The sequence below is a fragment of the Notamacropus eugenii genome, chromosome 3 (assembly GCF_028372415.1).
Source record: "Notamacropus eugenii isolate mMacEug1 chromosome 3, mMacEug1.pri_v2, whole genome shotgun sequence".
NCBI classification, from domain to species: domain Eukaryota; kingdom Metazoa; phylum Chordata; class Mammalia; order Diprotodontia; family Macropodidae; genus Notamacropus; species Notamacropus eugenii.
In genome coordinates, this window is record NC_092874.1 from 202,490,091 (window position 1) to 202,510,140 (window position 20,050).

The 20,050-nt window shown below is 40.1% G+C and overlaps 1 protein-coding gene across 2 annotated transcripts in view; it reads left to right on the forward strand.

Annotated features, from left to right (window-relative positions):
• The window catches only part of TSPAN11 (tetraspanin 11), a 159,896-nt gene that overhangs the window by 134,772 nt on the left and 5,074 nt on the right, over nt 1–20,050 (forward strand). For both annotated transcript variants that reach the window (XM_072654004.1, XM_072654005.1), the window contains 2 exons: nt 12,630–12,788; nt 13,899–13,985. In XM_072654004.1, the coding sequence (XP_072510105.1) occupies nt 12,630–12,788; nt 13,899–13,985 (246 nt within the window). The remainder of the gene's footprint in view (nt 1–12,629; nt 12,789–13,898; nt 13,986–20,050) is intronic.

A 20,050-nucleotide genomic window follows, 5' to 3' on the forward strand; every position in this document is an offset into this window, starting at 1 on the left:
AGAAGTTAATGTCAACCTGTAATTTTGGTTAAAAAAGGCAAACAGGTTAAATGCATATTGTTGATTGCCTTAAAGCTAGCAGTTACATGGCCACAGAGCCAGAAGGAAACCTCTGACTGACTAACACAAGAATGACCAGGCTTAAATCTGTTTTAGGACAATGCAAGGGTGTCTGTGTTCCTCAGATTTATGGTCTCTATGTGTGTTTAACTATACTATGAGAAAGGAATCTTCTTAAAGAACTATTTTCTTCAGTGAACTTTTGAACCTCCTTTTCCATTTGGCTAATTCCACTCCTTAAAGCATTCTTCTCCTCATTGCCTTTTTGGGACTCTTTTGCCATTTGAGTTAGTCTATTTTTTAAGGTGTTAATTTCTTCCACATTTTTTGGCTCTCCTTTAGCAAGCTGTTGACTTGCTTTTCATGGTTTTCTTGCATCTCTCTCACTTCTCTTCCCAATTTTTCCTCCACCCCTCTTACTTGATTTTCAAAATCCTTTTTTAGCTCTTCCACGGCCTGTGACCATTGCATATTTATTTTGGAGGTTTTGCATGCAGAAGCCTTGACTTTTAAGTCTTCCTCTGAAGACCTAAATTGTTCCTCCTCATCTGAAAGGATGGAAGAAAAATACCTGCTCACCAAGAAAGTAACCTTCTATTGTCTTATTTGTTTTCCCTTTGGGGGGCATTTTCTCAGCCAGTTACTTGACTTTTGAGTTCTTTGTCAGAACCGAGCTCAGGACTGAGATTCAGATCAGCTGCTCAATTCCCCCAGGAGCTCTAGGCAGAGGACTTCAAAAATGGAAGCTGCCACTGCAGTGGCTGCTGAGGGTCCAGACCTAACTCCCCTCTCCTGGGTGAAGGAACTCTCCCACTGAACTTTGAAGCTGTTTGTGGGTTGAGCAATCTGGGAACTGGTGCTGCTGGTGGCTCCCTGAAGTCTTTTCAGGGTCCTGTACCTGTCACGTTGGGCTGCACTGCATGTGCTCCCTGCTTCCTGGGCTGTGCTGCATGCACTCTGAGAAAGGAATCTTCTTAATTGAATAGGTTTTGAATACAATAAGATAAGAGAATTGACAAAGCGTCAATTGAATTTACAGTCTAGGATATCTATGTTTTCTTTACCATTAATATGCCATAACATAGTATATGTCCACAAAATATTATAGATATGGATATGGAAAAAGTTCTATTATTCAAGATAGTATCTCTGGTTAAGGATCTCATAAAGTATGCTAAGTCAGCCCCATCTGGCCTTGTTGACATAAGAAGAGATATTCTCTGAGTTTACTTCAGAGAACAAAGAAACTGTTAGATCCAGGCTCTTCTTCTGATTGATTAATTCAAGCTCTGGCCTTTGTTAAAGTCCAAAAATGATTTTAAATGTTATCATTAAGGAGGAAGGAGTCCCAGCAAAACAAATCAGCTTTAGAGGGTGGATCATAAAGAAATAATTAAAATGAGAAAAAGAAAGTACAAAAGCCAGTCATCTGAGATAGTTAAAGAGGGAAGAGCAGAGGAATAGGATCATATTGCTCTGATTGTAAATTATTATCAAAGATAACAATTGAAACCTTGAAAACTGCTGAGGTCACTAAGTTAGAGAGCATAGAAAGAGAAGAAAGGAGAGGAGGAAAGAAAAGAGGAGAGAAAAGAAGAGGAAAGGGGAGGAGAAGGCCCAAGACAGAGCTTTGATGTACATCCCCAGTTAGTGGATATATGACATAGATAAAGAAGGATTTAGACAGGCAAAGGGGTAATCAAGAGAGCTGTTACAAAAGCCCAGAGAATGGTCTCTGGGCATCAAGCAGAAAAAGATGGCCAGCACTGTCAAATGTTACAAGTTAAGAAGGATGGAGGCTGAGGAAAAAAACCTTTTGATGAAGTAATTAAAAAACAATTGGAAACTTTGAAGAAATTGTTTCAAATGAATGATGAGATTTGGGAATCAGATTCAAGAGAGCTTAGAAGAGAGGAAGTAGAGACAGTAAGTATAGATAGTTTTTTGCAGGAGTTTGCCTGAAAAGGGAAAAGAAATACAGGGTAGCAGTCAGGATGGTAGTATTTAGTGAAGTGTGTGTGTGTGTGTGTGTGTGTGTGTGTGTGTTTTAGGATGGAAAGACTTATTTTGGGACTTTTTTGTCAGCAACAGGGACAGAGTATGTGTAACTAGGACATAGGAAGACATTAAAAATTAGACAGGGTTGATGAAAGAGGGGGTAATCCTTTGGAAAAGGTGGGAGGGGATAAGATCAAGGATACATGTAGAGGAGTCAGCCTTGGCAGGAACAAGGGTCATCTTTTTATCAGGAATTGCATTCAAGTAGGAGATAGTAAAGGATAATGGCAGGGGGACGTTAGATGGGGATAAGATGAAGCTGGAGGCAAATGGCCTAGATTTTATTAATGATACCTTAGTGAAGATGACATGAAAAAGTCTGCTGTGGCAAACTTGAGAAAAGAATAAAGTTTTGGAGCATCTCATTTGTCAGGTGGCTAAAAAAAATGATTTGGGAATAGAAAGATTGTCTTGTCGCAGTGATGGTCCACTCAAAATTAGACAACAAAAATTTGTATGAATCCATGGGGGTTTTCAGGCCAGAGAGAGAAATTCAGAAGTGGTGGCAGCGATCCCTGGTGAAGGGGATCGTGGTACCTCTGGGTGACATGATGGAAGAATGTAAGAAGGAACAGCTGCTCTTCTGAGTATGTTGCCAGGATTTGAACCTTCCAAGTCCTATCAAAACAGACAAATCCTACAGGTGTCTAGAGATTATTAGCAGATGTCCAAATGATGCTACCAGAAAGTGTCTAGAAAAAATTGCTAAATGTTCTGTATTCTTGAACAGGAAAATACAGACCTTGGTGGTATGTACCAGACTCTCTTTACACATCATCTGTTTGAAATTTCTGCTGTCCTCAGTAAATAAGTGGGAGTGCATTTTAATACATGGTTAATATTCCCCATCTCTGTGGTCCTCTGGAGCCTCTGGGGAAGCCTATAATCATTGTACTTTCACCTGCTTCCCCATTACCCTACAGGAAAGAGTCTCAGAATGGTCAACATGTACTTGAACATTCTCAGATACAAAGTTCTACAGATTCAGCAAGCAAGAAACATCTTGCATAATTTACCAAAGATTATTGCTTTCTTTGCACTCATTAAGTGCTTGATTTTGGTGATCAGAAGGCCTTCCAGGAGGGAGGGAAGAAGGAAGGAAGGAAGGAAGGAAGGAAGGAAGGAAGGAAGGAAGGAAGGAAGGAAGGAAGGAAGGAAGGAAGGAAGGGAGGAATGAAGGAAGGAAGGAAGGAAGGAAGGAAGGAAGGAAGGGAGGGAGGGAGGGAGGGAGGGAGGGAGGGAGGGAGGGGGAAAAGAGGGAGGGAAAAAAAGAAAGAGAAAAGAAAATCAGTTTGTCTTTGAAGAAAACCTCATCCCTCCTGAGCTTCTCAGACCATGTTGAGCTCTCTCTGATAGACTCAGAGTCATGGAGGGGTCATTCCTCCCCTCTATTCTCAGACAAGAAACCAGACCGCCTTGGCTTGGTATCTACTCAGCATTGAACCAACCACATAGATGTCCAGATGTGCATCCCCCAGATGTCAATGAGGCAAATGAATCTGATGGACTTTTTTTTTAAATGTCTTTGTAGCCAAGTAAAGGGTCTCCTCTCTACCATGAGATTATAGCCAACTAGAACAGACACTTTCTTTTACATGTCCAGGAAGTTATTCTACTAGCATCCTCCAATGGGAGAGACCACAGGAGCCAAGCAAAATAATGGGTTCTAGGCATGCACTAGGCCCCAATTACAGTTACAAGAGTTTTGTTTTGTTTCTTTTTTCAATGGGGGTGGGAAACTGGGGGAGAAAGAGAAAGGATAGTAATGAAGTTACCACAAAAAAAAAAAAAAAGAGTGAGAGAAGAAAAGATAGTCAGTGAAGAATTTTTGGAATGTAGATGAAAAGAAAAGGGGGAATCTTGGTGACTACTTCACTCATGGTATCTGGTGAAAGGAGCAGTCTCTAGCCTTATGAATTTCAAAGCTGGAGCCACAGGAATCTGGAAGTGAAGCGCAGACCAGGTTTTGTAACTGACTCAGCATCAGTGGGCAACAGTTAGTTGATCTTCAAGTTCTTCAACTCAAAACTTGTTTTTCATTCTGCTGTGCAACTGAATTGCAGTAAGAGAGGCAGAGTCTACAGGAATTCCAGTGGTACTCTGCCTTCATCAGACTTCATCTGGAGAATTTGTCTTTGGTTCTGGGCACTATAGTTTAAGAAGGACAAGGATAAGCTGGAGAGTGTCCAGAGGAAGCCAACCAGGTTGGTGAAGAACCTGAGTCCCTGACATATGAGGATCAGTTGAAGGAATTGGGCACATTTATCTTGGAGTAGAAGAGATAATAGCTATCTTCAGATAAATGAGGGGTTAGCATGTGAAGGAAGGAGAAGATTTGTTCTCTTTGGCTCCAAAGGGCAGAACCAGGAGCACTGGGAGGAAATTGAAAAAAAAAGTACCATTAGATTTTATGCCAAGAAAAAATTTCCTTAGAATTCATACTATATATAGGTAGAATGAACGTCTGGAGGCTAGACAGCCACTTGTTGGATATGTTATAGTAGAGAGTCTTTTTGTTTCTGCATTGGATTAAATAGCCACTGACGTCCCTTCTAACTCTGAGATTCTGTCACTGATTCTTTATATACAGACTTGCTCATTTTATTTGGTATTTAAATTCAGAATAATATTTTTTTCTCAAAAAAAGAATGACTTAAGCATTCCAATCAAGGCTCCACAAGGCTAATGATGAAGCCTCTTCACATAGAGGTGATGAACTGCAGGTGCCAACTGAGACATGTATTTTCAAACACAATTAATATATGGATTTTTTTTTTTTGCTCAATCATATTTAATCTGCTAAATGAGAAGGCTTTGGGGAAGGAGTGTGTTTGAGAGGGAATTTAACATTAGGGATAGCAAACAAAAGAAGAAAAAAAAGAAGAGCACATCAATGAAACAGGCAAAACAATACATAGAGTAACAATAATACTAACAAATATTATTATCATGTTATTATACTCATTATTATGTATTTATAATAACTATTATTACATAGTGCCTAGATTGTGCCAGGCACAGTGCTTCAGTGTTCTACAAATACTGTCTCATTTGATCCTTACAACAACACTGAGAGTTAGGTACTATTATTATCCCCATTTTATGGAGAAAAGTGGAAGAAAGTCATTTCGAACTGCTTGGAGACGGGCAGGGAAGGTTATTAGTACTTGATAAATACTTTTTTACAACCCAACCTGTATTGTCATAGAGATTCACAGTTCTTTATACAGTCCTCTTTTATTGTCTGTCGTTTTTGGAAATATTGATGTTTGTCAAGTTCATAATAAAACAAAAAATAATTTTAAAACAAGCCAAAAGAGAAGCAATAGAGGAAACTGCTATCATAGATCTGCTTCTGACCAATAAGGAGAAATGTTCTTAGGCATTTTCTTGCTCCTGAATGGCATATGGGATAGTGCCAGGCCTAGAGGCCTGAGGGCTACCCGAGTCTTCTTACCTCTATCTCGAGGTCTTCGGTTGGCCAAACCGGATGCTCGTATGAGAGAAAGGACGTTCCAGAGTCGAACAAGGGTTGAGCTTTATTTCAGGGTCTAGTTACAAGTGCAGGGGAATTCTTCCTTAGGAGGGAGCGAAGAATCTCCCAAGGAGGCAAAGATCTTACAATAAGAGATTGGAAGTAGAAGTATAAGTGGGGAGAGAGGGGGAGGGGAGAGAAGAGAGAGGAAAAGCGGAGCCTTGTTGTCCTCACCACTCCGCGCCCCTCCGCCCAAGAGCACTTTCAGGCTTTCCTGATCCTACTTAAGTTCTCCAGGCGTATAGTTTGCATCTGAATACCGTGCTGTTAGGTGTGCCCAGATCCGGGACAATCTCGAGGGCGAGGAGAGCTCTCTCCCATCACGTTTCTCACGGGAAGAGGCGGAAATACACGAGATAGCTCGGTTCACCTCGATTCCCAGTCGTTTCCTGGGGGGTCTCGTGAGAACTCTAAGATTTAGAAGTTCCCACCTTTACCCGCCCGAGACTGTCCACCTGGAATTGAGCTTCCATCCCCAACAGGATAGAGCTCTGTACTTGGAGTCAGAAAGACTCAAAGTCTCCTTCAGACATTTACTACCTGTACAGTACTAGGCAAGTCACTTAGCCTTAGTCTGCTTCAGTTTCCTCATCTTTAAAATGGGAATTGTAATAAACTCCTGACTCCCAGGATTATTATGAGGATAAAATGAGAAGATATTTTAAAGCACTTTGTAAACTATGTAAATGTTATTCATCATTATCATTATTATTAATGCTTGACAAAGAAGGAAAGATAGGGACCACAGAAGGAAATTAACCTCTCCATTTTAGAATTTGCTATAAAAGGAAAAAAGTCAAGTGGGGAATAGCAAGGACCCCAGGTCCTGTTTAAAAAAAATCATCCTAAGGGCAGTGGGAAGTTTAGAAAATGAAATTCTGTAGAAACAATTCCTATAAGGAGTAGAAAGAGAAATATGTGGATATTCATCAACCAACTTAGATATTTAAAAACTTATATAAAAGAAGGAAGCAAGGCTAAGTAATGACTTGTATGGTCCTCAAAAAAAATGTTACAAATACTAGCCTAGAATCAGAGAAAGAATCAGCAGTAATAATATTTAAAATGATGTTTTTAATTTGTGTGAGAAAAAAAGGATGATGAAAAAAGAGAGGATTACACCTCACAGTGTATAGGTTAATTAATAATAATAATAGTATTTATATAGTTCTTCAAGGTTTGCAAGGCACTTTACATGTTATCTTATTAGTTGCTTATCACAACATCCCTGTAAGGTAGGTGCTAGTATTATCTCCATTTTTGAAGAAGAAACTAAGGCTAGGAAAGGGTAGGCTTAACCCAGAATTATAGAACTGTCAAGTGTCTGATGAGGAATTTGACATCAGACTTTACTGACTCCAAATCCAACATCCTTACCCACTGTAATCTATCCAACAGCCTGGGCTAATGATCACACATGATGGAGAGTGAATAGAACTACTTAACACTGGTTTCTGTTTTCTCTGTCAAAAAGAATTGTCTTTGAATGAGAAAGGAAAGAACAAAAATAAACAATTGAAAGCACAAACAAATGAGAGAATGATTTTTAAAAGGCAGTATAGAATGATAAAACAGGAAGGAGACAAATGATATAATGGATGGAACATTGGCCTTGAAGTCAAGAAGGCCCGGATTCATGTTCTACTCTGACACATACTGGCTACTTGGGTAAGAACTTGACTTACTTGGCTATTCTGGGTGAGTCACTTGACTTCTCAGTGCCCCAAGGTAGCAACTCTTTAAGACTAGAAATTTCAGAGAAGGTACTAACTTGCATTGGTAGAGGGAGTTTCCTCACTTGGAGCTCCCTATACCAAAGAAATCATGTGTTTGCTCCAAAAATGTAATAATTATTGTTTGTCCTTCATTTTCAAAGAGGATCAATGACATCCTGGATGATGTCTTGACTTACGTGTCAAGGGAGGCAGAATTGTGCAAAGTCATCAACCTCACTCTTGCTTCCTGAGTCATCAAAGTCCAATGGCAGGACAAAAGTCAAGATGACTGGCAATGACCCGGGATGCAGTGGATAACTTTGGTGTTGCTCTAAGTGCTACACATCACGTTCCAAAAAAATAAGAGATTATCTGGTTGCCCTGTATGAGTACAATTCAAAACATTTTTATAGAGTCAGCAGATGCAATTGCTGAGACAGTGTTAATGATTTTTAAAGGACCGTAGAGGGTAGACATAGTGCCATAGAACTGGAGAAGGGAAAATATTGTCACAATTTTTTTCCATCTGGACCTGTGTTTCCATTGTGTAACACCATGTTAATTAGTTCATTTTATGTCTAGGGGCAATATAATGGCCCCTAAGATCCACATGCTTCTCTCCTCTGAGGCTTTAAGGAGTTCATTTTAAAATAAAAATTATCAATTCAATCACAATCTCTCCAAGCCTCCAGCGACGAAAATTCCCAACGTTTAGGCAGAGGTTGAACTCCCTACATAAATTTACATTTATATCTATATCTACTTAACCTCTGGCCTCTTTGTAATGGAAGCAAAATTCAGGTTATTGAAGACATTCCAGTAAAAAACAGTAAATTTATTAAACTTTCTCTGGATAGACAGAGAAGGAAAGTCAGAGAAAAATCAAGCTTTTTCTCAGTATGTTAGCCCTTGAGAAAGTGGGTATAATGGTGGCATCAGTCCATGGTATCTCTTCTGCTTTGAGATATCTGCAGAGCCTTGAATATGGTGTCTCTTTTCTCAACTCCAGCTCAGTCCTTCCTTGTCTTTCATCTTTTGTTGGCTGTGCAGGAGCTACTGATTCTTGGCCCAGTTTTGTATGACCCAGATACTTCCCTTTCCCTTCCATATCTTCTGATTCTCCAGTTCTGAGATAGTTCCTCCCCTTTATATAAACTTTTTAGGGAGTGGCCAAGTCTCCTCTGTAATGGCTTTGATTTATCCAAAAAAGGGTACAGGTCCTGTTCATACTCAATTCAGATTGACGGATTCAATTAATGTGTACTTACCTAACAAAGATAGTTAGTTAGGCTGAAGCAATAATAAAATGGAGCCCACTCTTACATTTGATACACAGAATTCCTATAGTACAGAAAGTGTGGAGACTCTTTCCACATATATGTCTAGCAATTTTTCTAGAATTTATAGTCATAAAGACTTGTCAAATGCATGGAAAGGTTAACTGACTTGGTAATAGTTGCACAACTAAAACATGTCAGACAGAATTTGATCACAGATTTTTCTGAGCCAGTCTTCTATGCACTATGATGGTAGTTGTCAAAATGTGATTCTTAGGACCCCCAAGGATCCCTGAGACTCTTTCGGCAGCAGGGCATTGAAGTCAAGTCTATTGTCATAATAATGCAAAGACATTTTAATTGTTAATACAGTAAATATCAATAGACATAACCCACACATAAACAAAAGCTCCTTGGGAGGGGGGGGCCTTCAATAATTTTTTAAAGTATAAAAAGATAATGAGACCAAATAGTTTAAGAACCACTGCACTATAACATTCTTCTTCTTGATTTCATTTTAAACTATTTTAAAATAAATAGATGTCCCATTGCTTCCAACCATCTCTGGAGCATTGTGTTCGATTCAAGGTGCCATTTTTTAGGAGGTATATTAATAAGGGTAGACAGGGTGATCAGAATGATGAAAGGGTTGGAGACCATGACAAATGAGAGTTGGTTTGCAGATGACACAAATGGGAGAGAGATGGATAACATGGTGGATGGCAGACACATTCAGGCACTGAAAAGATCTTAATAGAATATAATGATGTCTCAAGCCTAATAGTATGAATAAATGTAAAGTCCTATGCTGTGGTACAAAAAAATCCATTTTAGAAGTACAAGATGGGGAAGGTATGACTAAATATGAAAATATTATTTTTTTCATTTCAGTAAAAAATGGGGGGTGGAGAACCTTTTGTGGGCCATACAGATAGTTGGAATAATGAACTTTGTGAAGTGGTTGCATATATTTAAATCTGTTCTATTTGAAGTTATAATTATTTAAAATATGGTAATTGGTTTGAGCCTAGTGGAAATATGCAATGTTAATTCAAATAATGCAAGCACTTTGCAGGATTCATTATTCTCACGAATAAGAACCTAGTTCAATTTGAGTCAACAGTTCAATATGCATGGCAAAAAAGCTAATGCCATCTTATACTTCATTTAAGACAAGCATAGTGTTCATAAAAAAGGAAGTAATAATTTTATGTAGAGCTATATTCTATCCTGATAGTATTATTTTCAGTTCTGATTGCCATGTTTTAGGAGGGACAAGCTTCAGAGCATCCAGAGAAGGGAAGTCAGGATGGGGAGAGAACTGGAGACCTTGCCATATGAATATTGGTTAAAGGAACTGGGATTGTTTAGCTTAAATAAAAGAAGACTTAGGCAGAAATGATAGCTGTCTTCAGGAATCTCCATTTCTGTTGAGACCATCCATCCATCCATCAAGACATCCAGTTCACAGCCTCAGAGCCATCCATGACTCTTCCCTCTTCTTCACTTCTCTCCATCAACTGACAAATCTTATTGATTCTACCTTGATGACATCTTTCCCATTCACATTCTTTTCTCTACCCCATCCTACTCTCATCAAAACCTTCAGTACCTCTTGGCTAATCTATTGCAAAAGGGAAAGACTAAGAAAAATAGGTAGAATTTAACAAAGTAAGAACGTCAGCCAAAACTTCATGGCAAGAACTCTTCTAGAAAATAGAATGGGCTACCTCACAATGTTCTGGCTTTCCTCTCCCTACTGGTATTTCAGATGACTTACTTACTGTGACTATCATATAGAAAATTCATGTACAGGTATTTTTCAGACTAGATCGCCTCCAAGGCCCCCTGAGATTTTGTTATACAACCCAGAGGAAAAAAAATAGACCAAACTGTTACATAGTCACACCTGTCCATATTGTACTTCTGAAGTTATTTTTTTAACCCAAATGTAAAACTTTACATTTGTCCCTGTTGAATTTCATCCTATTATATTATTTCATTTTATTAGATTATTATTTCATCCTATTAAATTCATCCCAATGTTCTACCTAAGACATTTTTGATTCCTGAATACATAATATGCTAGTTATCTCTCCCAGCTTTGTGATGTATGAAAATTTTATAGAATTTCATCTATGCCTTTATCAAAGTCATTGAGAAAAATGACAAATAGCACAATACCATGCACAGATCTCCAGAAGATTCCACCAGAGACCTTCCAAGATGACATGGAACTCTTAATGACTGCTCTTTGAGCCCAGGCCTTCAACCACATTCTGATTCACCTGGCCACTATTGGCTAATCCTACAACTCTCATTCTTTTCCAAAAGTATAGCATGAGAAACGTTTTCGTATACCTTTTAAAACTCAAGATAAACTTCAGTTTACCTACCACTAGTCAATTAACCTTGTCAGAAAAGAAAATAAAGCTGTGCTAGCATGTCCTGCCCTGGCTAGAGTTACAGAGCCATGCTGGTTCTTTGTCCCTACAGCTTTCTTTTCTAAATGTTCAGTGGCACAAATTAGAATAAAGATCACTGGCTTTTAGCTGATGGGTGCCACCCTCTTTTAAAAAATGGAGACATTTGCTCTTTGCAAATCTTAAAAGAGTACATAAATGTTAACTATTGTCATTTATTGTGTCTGTGGTTGTGATTCTGTCTCACCTGGCAGTGCCTGTGAGCCTCCATAAGCATTCCTTGGAAAACAATAGCTGTTTCCTCCTCAGAGGGTCTAGCTCTGTCCTTTTGGGGAAGAACCTACCCAGATAAGAATGGCAGCTCCTCAAGAAAAGAGACTGTTTCATTTTTTGTTGTTCTTTATTTTTGTATCTCTAATGCCTGACACAGTGCCTGGGACATAAGAAGAGCTTATTAAATGTTCCTTACTTGATTGAACCTCTCTGTGTCACTTAGCTCAATTATTCAATAGTTCTTTTCCTTCCTTTTCCCGTCTGTTACAATTCTTCTATTCCCTCTCTTTTTCTTCTGGCCCCTTTCCTTTGTTTTCACATTATATCCTTTCTTACATTTATTTTTAAGAATCACCTCAGGATTTCCAAAATTTTGTGATCTCATTGATATATGGTATTCTCTTCCATTCTCTCCCATCCTATCTGACTCTTGGCCATGTCCTTCTATAAATCTTCTCAAGGTGTCCATCCAGTATGTTGAGGACCTTCTTCTGCAATCATGGGTTCTTAACCTGGGGTCTGTGAACTTGTTTTCTAGTACTTTGATAATGGTGTTTCAATAGAATTAGTTTTTTTTGTAACTATGTGTCTTCTTTTATGAATTTTAAAACATGATTCTGAGAAGGAATTCATCAGATGGCCTCTAGGGTCCATGACAAAAAAGGTTTAAGAACTCCTGATCTAGATCTCTTGGACTTGTATGGGTAGTGATCAAAAACATGAACTGGCTGTCCTACTATTGATTTGTCACTCATCCTAGGACTGGTGGGCAAGGAAAATGTTCTAACACCATAACCATCACTTCCACCAGTGACATAGTCTCTGGGGTAGTTCTAAATCCTGTGCAGCTAAATAGTGTTGTACCCAAGCAAGCTGCCTACCCTTTTTCCTGTAAATTCTTTCTGGCTTGCTAATCACCTTGCCTACCTTCAGTAATTTGCCTGCAGGTTCTTTAAGTCCACATTGGAGTGTGGGGAGGGGGTGGTGATGGAAAGATTTAAGGGAGCCTCCACCTCCCCTTCTCTAGTTCCCTGACTTCCAATTTGATTTAATACAAAATTAATGCATATGTGCCAGAAAGGGAAATTTACAACATTACAAATATGCAGTTTCTATAAAGTCGTATTTTAAAATGTCCCTCCTCCCATTCCTCTGTATTTTGTGCCCTGGCTAGCTGCCTACCTTGTAGCTATCTTTACCAGAAACTAAGGGTTAACTGGTAGGGCTATCTTGCAAGATAACCTGCCACCATTACACTGCTCACAAGACGTGCTCCTCTGCCTCCCAGTTCAGGTGCTGTGGCAGCAACAGTTCAGCAGACTGGGAGTATAGCACCTACATCCAGTCTCCAGATGCTGAGGGCCGTAAGGTGCCTGACAGCTGTTGCAAGACAGTTGTGGTCCTCTGTGGTCAGCGGGCCCATCCTTCCAACATCTATAAAGTAGAGGTAAGTAGGAGACCCTGAGATGGTAGTCCCTTTCACTGGGATTGGAGGGGAGGGAAGAAGGAGAGCGGAGAAAAGGAGGGAGGGAGAGAGTGACAGAGGGAGGGAAGGGAGAGGAAGAAGGGAGAGAGAGAAGGAGGGAGGGACAAAGGAAAGGAGAGAAAGGGAGGGATGGAGAAGGCGAGAGATCTCCTAGCAAAGATCTGAGTCAAAACGACAGTATTTTAGATCTGAAAGGGTCCTTAAATAGGAATTCTCCACTTGCTGTCTTGTGAATCAGGAGTCCTGGATTCTAGTCCAGCCCATACAACTAGCTGTGTGACTCTTGGGCCTCAGTTTCTTCATTTGTAAGATGAGGGGGGGTACTAGATGATGTCAGAGGGCTTCCCCAACTCTGATGTTCTGATTTGCTGATACTTGATTTATTTTATAGTCTATAAATTTATATTATTTGTATTCTATAAGTACATGCAGAGTTGCCATGTCAGGGCAAATTCGAGTTGTCTGCACTGTGTCTTGTGGAAAGGTCATCTGTTATCATCATTATTATTTAAGCAGGCTCCCTAAAAGCAAGAACTATGGCTTCTGCTTACCTTAAATTCTGCCTCTGCCCCTGCCCCAAACTAGCTCCAAGTACATTGAGTGTCACTCGATCCTGGCCATGGCACTATCCAGGAATAACAAAGGATATCAGGATGTTAGCTGGATGTGGATGCCTGCTTGTTTATTTAGAAATCTATCAGCTTCCTCCTCCTCAAATACCCACCCTCACCCCTGAGATTTGGCCTGCCCTTGGGACTGGCAGAGAGTTGACTTTGACTCATAAACTTGCCCTTTTGGACTTATGGGAAGGTTTACAAAGAGTTTTCCACACATCTGGGGTCAGTAAAAGTATTATTATTCCACTTTATAGATAACAAAATAGAGGCCTAGGTTAAGTAATTTGCTCATAAGTATTGGAGCTAGGATTTGAACTGAGGTCTTTTGATTATAAGACTAGTGATTTGTCCACTATACCACAACTTCCCTTGATTGATTCTTAAAATAGTGCACCCTCTTCCCTTTAGGCCTCTCCAAACACTGGTTAACACTTTCCTTTTGTTTCCCATGCAGGGTGGCTGTATCACCAAGTTAGAACATTTTCTGGCTAATCACCTTCTACTCATGGGAGCTGTTGGAATTGGAATTGCTTGCCTGCAAGTAAGTCTGTCCCATTGTATCATGACTTAGGGTTGCCTTCATTACCACCACTGGATTAGAAAAAGAAAAAAAATTTATTTCACCTCTGTGGATAGGAAGAAGATTGTCCAAGGAATGGAGTTGATAATGCATGCTAAAACACAATTTTGGTTACATAAAATTTTTAAAATTTTGAGCAAATAAAACCAATGCATTAGAATTAGATGGGAAACAGTTAACTAGAAAAAACCTTCACCCCAAATTTCTTGATAAGGTCTGATGTACCAGATGTAGGATATAAGAAACTGATATAAAAACATAAAAACTAGAGCCATTTCTCATTTGTAAATGATCAGAGGATATGAACAGTTTTCAAAAGGAGAAATGCAAACTCAGAAATTACATGGGAAAATGCTCTAAATCATAAACAATAAGAAATGAAAATTAAAACAACTCTGAGGTTCCACTTCTCATCCATCAGATTGATAAAAATGATAGTTATTGGTTGGGCTACAGGAGGATAGTCACACTAATGCACTATTGGTGGAGCTATGACTTGGTCCAGTCATTCTAGAAAGTAGTTTGGAACTGTACTTGCAAAGGAATCACTGAGCATTTATTAAGCACTAGGCACTGAGCAAAGTGTTTTAAATATGCCAAGAAACACTGAAACAGCCCCTGTCCTCAAGAAGTTTACCTTCTAGTTGGGGATACAGTATGTACATAAATAGTTATGCTACATAGGGAGTAGGAAAGGGGGCCGCAGGGTCTCAGATGGCATTAGAACTTAGTCAAGAAAGAGTCCAATAATTCTAAAAGTGAAGGTGAGAATAGAAAGGATTCTAGGGATGGGGGATAATAACCCCATGGCACAAAAATAGGAGATGTACCATTGTGTGTAAGAAATAGTAATTAGACTAATTTGTTATATCATAGGATGTATATGGGAGAGTCATAAATAATGACTTGAAAGATAGGAAGAGGCCAGCTTGTAAAGAGCTTTGAATACCAAATGGATAAGTTTATATTTGATCTTAGAGATGACCAGATGCCACTGAAGTTTACTGAATGAGAGAGAGGAGAAAGAGAATTAGACGGACCATATCCATAGATCTATGCTTTAGGAAAATCACTTTAGTGACTATGTGAATGATAGATCGGAATGGGGAGAAACTTGAAGCAGGGACACCAGCTTGGAAGCTATTTCAATTGTCCACATGAGAGAGGATAAGGGCCGTTTTACCAGGCACAAATGCAGATAATGTCATGGAGAGAGAAAATGCAAGATTTAGCAATGAATCAGATGTTGAGTGAAGGAAAATAAGGAGTCAGAGATTGACACCAAGGTTGTAAATCAGATTAGCATAAGATGGTGATACCCGCCATAGAAATGGGGAAATTCAAAAAAGGACTGGATTTGAAAGAGGGGTTTGGGGAAAGGCAATGAGTTCTGTTTTAGACATGTTGAATAGAAAGTACCTAAGGAACAACCAATTTGAAATATCCAAAGGCAGGTGATGTGGTCTTGGAGTTCAAGGAAAAGATTGGACCTGGTTATGTCGAACTCAGAGGAGTTTAACCTCTCAGTACAACCAGGAAATTCCCGAAGACTCTAAGATGCACAACAGTTGGGTCATGCAATGAACTCCTAGGTCCAGACCTCCTGCCCCATATCCCCAAGTCCTAAATACAGAACCATGGTCCATTCATTAGTGTTGTCTTTCCAAGTGACCTATGAGATCAAATATGCCTCACTGTGTAGGACAACTGGTTCACCTTGCTTTTTCACCACATGTTGAGCACTTTGACGTAGGCATTGGAAGCCAGGAGTTTTATCACAAGTTTCATTCATGGATTTTTGTCTCCTTGGAATTTCTGGGCATTTTTCCTGTTAATCTTCTTACATTATAGCTATGTTTTCTAATTTGAGAGACAGTTTTCTCTCGCTTCCATTCATGTTCAATGTAAAAATCCTTTTCTTACCAACCTTTACTAGGTACACTTTTTCCTTGCCCAAGTATCCTTCCCTTTGCACATGTATCATTGAGCTAAGAGAATATTTGCCTACTCTGAGAGTCTTCCTATAAGCCAATTCTCAACAGAAAATATCACTAGTAATAGATTTGGTTTTAAAAAAAGGAACATTGGACCACTTGCCCAATTTCTTTTAGGTTCCTAGAGGTAGGCAGGATTTGAAAGTATGGACACTACATTCTTTGGCATTGCAGAAAAGGGGATAATATTCCCCACAGAAGGATTCAGATGACTTGAAGAAAAGCTAGAGAAAGAGACAGGAAGGCAGGAGAATGGACAAAGGAATTTAGAAAAAAGTGGGCTGGTCCATGGAACACAAGTGAATTGGGGCCTTATGGATCTAAACGGTACTTCTAAGCTCTGCTTACTGCCTTCGGAGTTCTAAAAGGAGAAGGAGGAAAAATAGAGAAGAATAAGGACATAAAGACAAGGTGGTACAATGGAAAGATAACTAGACCGAGAGTCAAAAGATCTGGGTTCAAGTCTCAACTCTTTTTTTTGTCAGCTTTGTGATCTTACAAGTTACTTAACCATTCAGTGACTCAGTTTCCATATATGTAAAATGAGGGGGTTGGGCTCCATAATTTTCTAAGGTCCTTTTCAGTGTTGGACCTGTGAAGACATGACCCAAATTTTCCAGTGCCCAGTCTGGACTCTTTCTACTCTACCCAGTTGCCTCTGAATCCATGCTGCCCTTTCCCAGGTACCAAGCAAGCAGGGCTGCCATGATTGAGAGACATTGACTCCAGTACTAAACCCCCATTTTTTCCAGGGAGCTTGGGAGGAGCATGTGGGATCTGAACACTTCCTAAGGCTCAAGATGCTAAGCTCTTCCTAGCTTGCTGAGTAGACTCTGCCCCTCCTTCTCAGTGGCATGGTCAAGATAAGCAAAGGGGATTCTCTTGGAGGCTCAACCTAAGCTCAGCTAGGTCCTAGGGAATCTGCAAATCCCACTAAGGCTGCTCATCAGCTCTCCACATTCCCCACATTTAGGGTAGCCCAGCACCTGGTGGCTAACTTAAACCAAGTCTTGAGTGAGTCTGCTTGGAATTGGCGTAAATCAGAATCTCAGTTTGCTTCCAGCCTCATCCACCTTTATTCTTCCAGTATCTTTTCTAGCCTTAAGATCAGGGCAGCTAGATTGTGCAGCAGATAGAGCTCTGGCTCTGGAATCAGGAAGACCTGAATTTAAATCCAACCTCAGACACTTAGTAGCTGTGTGACCTGGGTAAGTCACTTAACCTGTTTGCCTTAGTTTCCTCATCTGTAAAATGAGCTAGAGAAGGAAATGGCAAATCACTCCAGTATTTGCCAAGAAAACCCCAAATGAGGTCACAAAGAGTCAGACAGGACTGCAACAACTGAACAACAGTAGAAAGGGAAACTGCTTTTTTACAAATGAGGAAACTGAGGTTCCCAAATGGCTAAATGACTTTCCTTAGGGCTCAGATCTTTGATGTTCCTTTCTCTACCTTCAAAAGCACGCGGGTTTCCATTAAGCCCCTACAAAAATGCCCCTCAACTTCTGAAACTACTGCCAAAGGAAACCAGAATCCCACTAGGATTCCTCTGTCCTGATTTTTTCTCCCACCTATTCCTTCCCTGAATCTCAGGCTGGGTTGCCCTCTGCTGGCTAATGAAAACCATCTTATCTCTCCTGTGTTTCTAAAAGGAAGCATCTGGAGAAAATACCCTTCGCCTGTCATCTTTCATCTAGTTTATGGAATTTAGAGGTTGAGGGGACCTCAGAGAGCATCTAAGCCAAGCCCCTCAATTTAAAAATTAGTAAACCAAAGCCCAGAGAGATAGTTAGACTTTGAAAACCAGGTCCCCTGCCTACAAAGCTGACACTATGCTGCAGCTATCCCAGCTTCAATTTCTGTCTTAGGATAATCATTAGGATAGGGCTGGACATGTGATTTTATTGATATAGGACACTCCCAGGTGAGGAAATTCCTTCTGCCAATGCAGGTCAGCACCTTCTCTGCAACATATAGTCATGGAGAGCTGCTTAATATACTTGAAAGTAACTTGCTTAGGATCACACAGCCAGTTTGTTTGAGAGACAGGACCTGACTTTAAGGCTGGCTCTCTACCACTGTGCCACACCGTCTCTATCAGGGTAATAATAGTACACTTTTCCATAGCCCTTATAAGCCTTAAAGGTTTATAAAACTTCCTCCACAACAACCCTATGAGGTAGGTAGTACAAGTATTATTTCCCCATTTAACAATGTGAAAACTGAGGTTCAGAAGTATTAAGTGACTTCAAGGATAGAGCTCTTTTCATTCCTCCAAGTGGCCTCTCAGCTTGGACCAACAGAAAGTAAATGGTGCCTAGAAGGTAGTCTCTGTTTGCTGCCCTATTCCCAGTTTGCTGTAGAGCCTGTCACCCTTCATCCTGGAGCTATATTCCCTAGCCCAGTTATTCATGTCTCCAGGATACCCAGCATTCAGCACTGGCCACTCTAACAGGTTCCTTTTCTTTAATCACTGGTACCCAATATTCAGGGCTTCTTGTTGACCATGGCAATTTCCTTCCATAACACACACTGGAAATTTCCTTGGTTTTGGTCCACATTAACTCAGGACCTGTCTGTTCCTTCCCAGGTGTCAGCATTCCAAGGAATAAATCCTATCCAAATACTCAAATGGGTCTGTAATCTCATTGAATCAGAATTCCACTCCAGTGACACAAATTGCACCCCATTCATGCCTAACCATCCTGTCTCTCCTCCATGTTCTCCCAAAAGTTTACCACAAGGGGGCCACCTAATATGGTAAAGATCTTTCTTGATTTCTCCTGGAAGTACATCGAAGTACTCTGGCTGTCCATCTGTCATTCCTAGCTCTTGCCATGTGGCCAGCCCATCTTCACTTCCTGTCATCCTGCTCCTTGATAATCTCCTTTATACCTGTTCTTCTTTAGGGCTCCTCATCAATTATGCCAGGAAACCTACTCATATCTGCCATCTGCCCCCACGGTACTTTGTGTGGCACTGATATTGAGCTATCCAAGAACAATACTGTTCCATGTTTCACTGCCATATTTCACCAACAGTAGGATATCAGTATGGAAATGTTGGGCTTTTGCTTTCATGGGAAGCTTGGACTCAATAAAAGAACCTTGTAGCTTCCTGAAAATGGTCCAGTCTACTCCCCTCCTCCTTTTCTGATCTGGGCCCAACTAGTTGTCCATCTGTACTATCTGCCCCAAACATAATTACCATTGGACAAACTCTACAGAGGGTCCGTTCATATGTATATTCAAATTTGGACAATCCACATTCCTTCTCCATCTAGTCTTTCCTATGTGGATGAAAAGATCAATTTCTGTTCTTTTCAGAAGGCCTGGGGTTTTATACAATATCGTATTGTCATCCACAAACCACAGCATCTAGAAGACCTCACCAACCACAGACAATCCTTCCTTGAATGGAACTTGGCTCTGGATCCCTTTTATCACAGTGGCATATACATTTGGCAGGCATATACTTCTAGCTTTAGACTTTACCTGATGTTTATTATCAGAGGGTCATCGAACAGGGTTATTTCTCTTGTCATTTTACAAGTCCTGAATAATCTTGAGTATGAACGGGAGACATGGTCTAGCCACTTGCTGTAAAAAAGCTAGGAAGGCAGCATTTTCTTCTACTAAATCAAATCAATAGACAATAAGTCACACCCTAATTCAATTTAGGGGCAGCTAGGTAGCCCAGTGGATAGAGTGATAGGTAAAGCAGATAGAGTGCCAGACCTGGAACCAGGAAGACTCATCTTCCTGAGTGCAAATCTGGCCTCAGACACTTACTAGCTGTGTGTCTGGGTAAGTCACTTAACCCTGATTGCCTCAGTTTCCTTATGTGTAAAATGAACTGGAAAAGGAAATGGCAAATCACTTCATTATCTTTGCCAAGAAAACCCCAAATGGGGTCACAAAGAGTTGGACTTGACTGAAAAGACCAAATAGCAACAATTCAGTTTAACCAATATTTATTAAATACCCACTGTGCTTTAAGCAGGGCATTTCGCTAAGGGCTGGAGACTTTAAG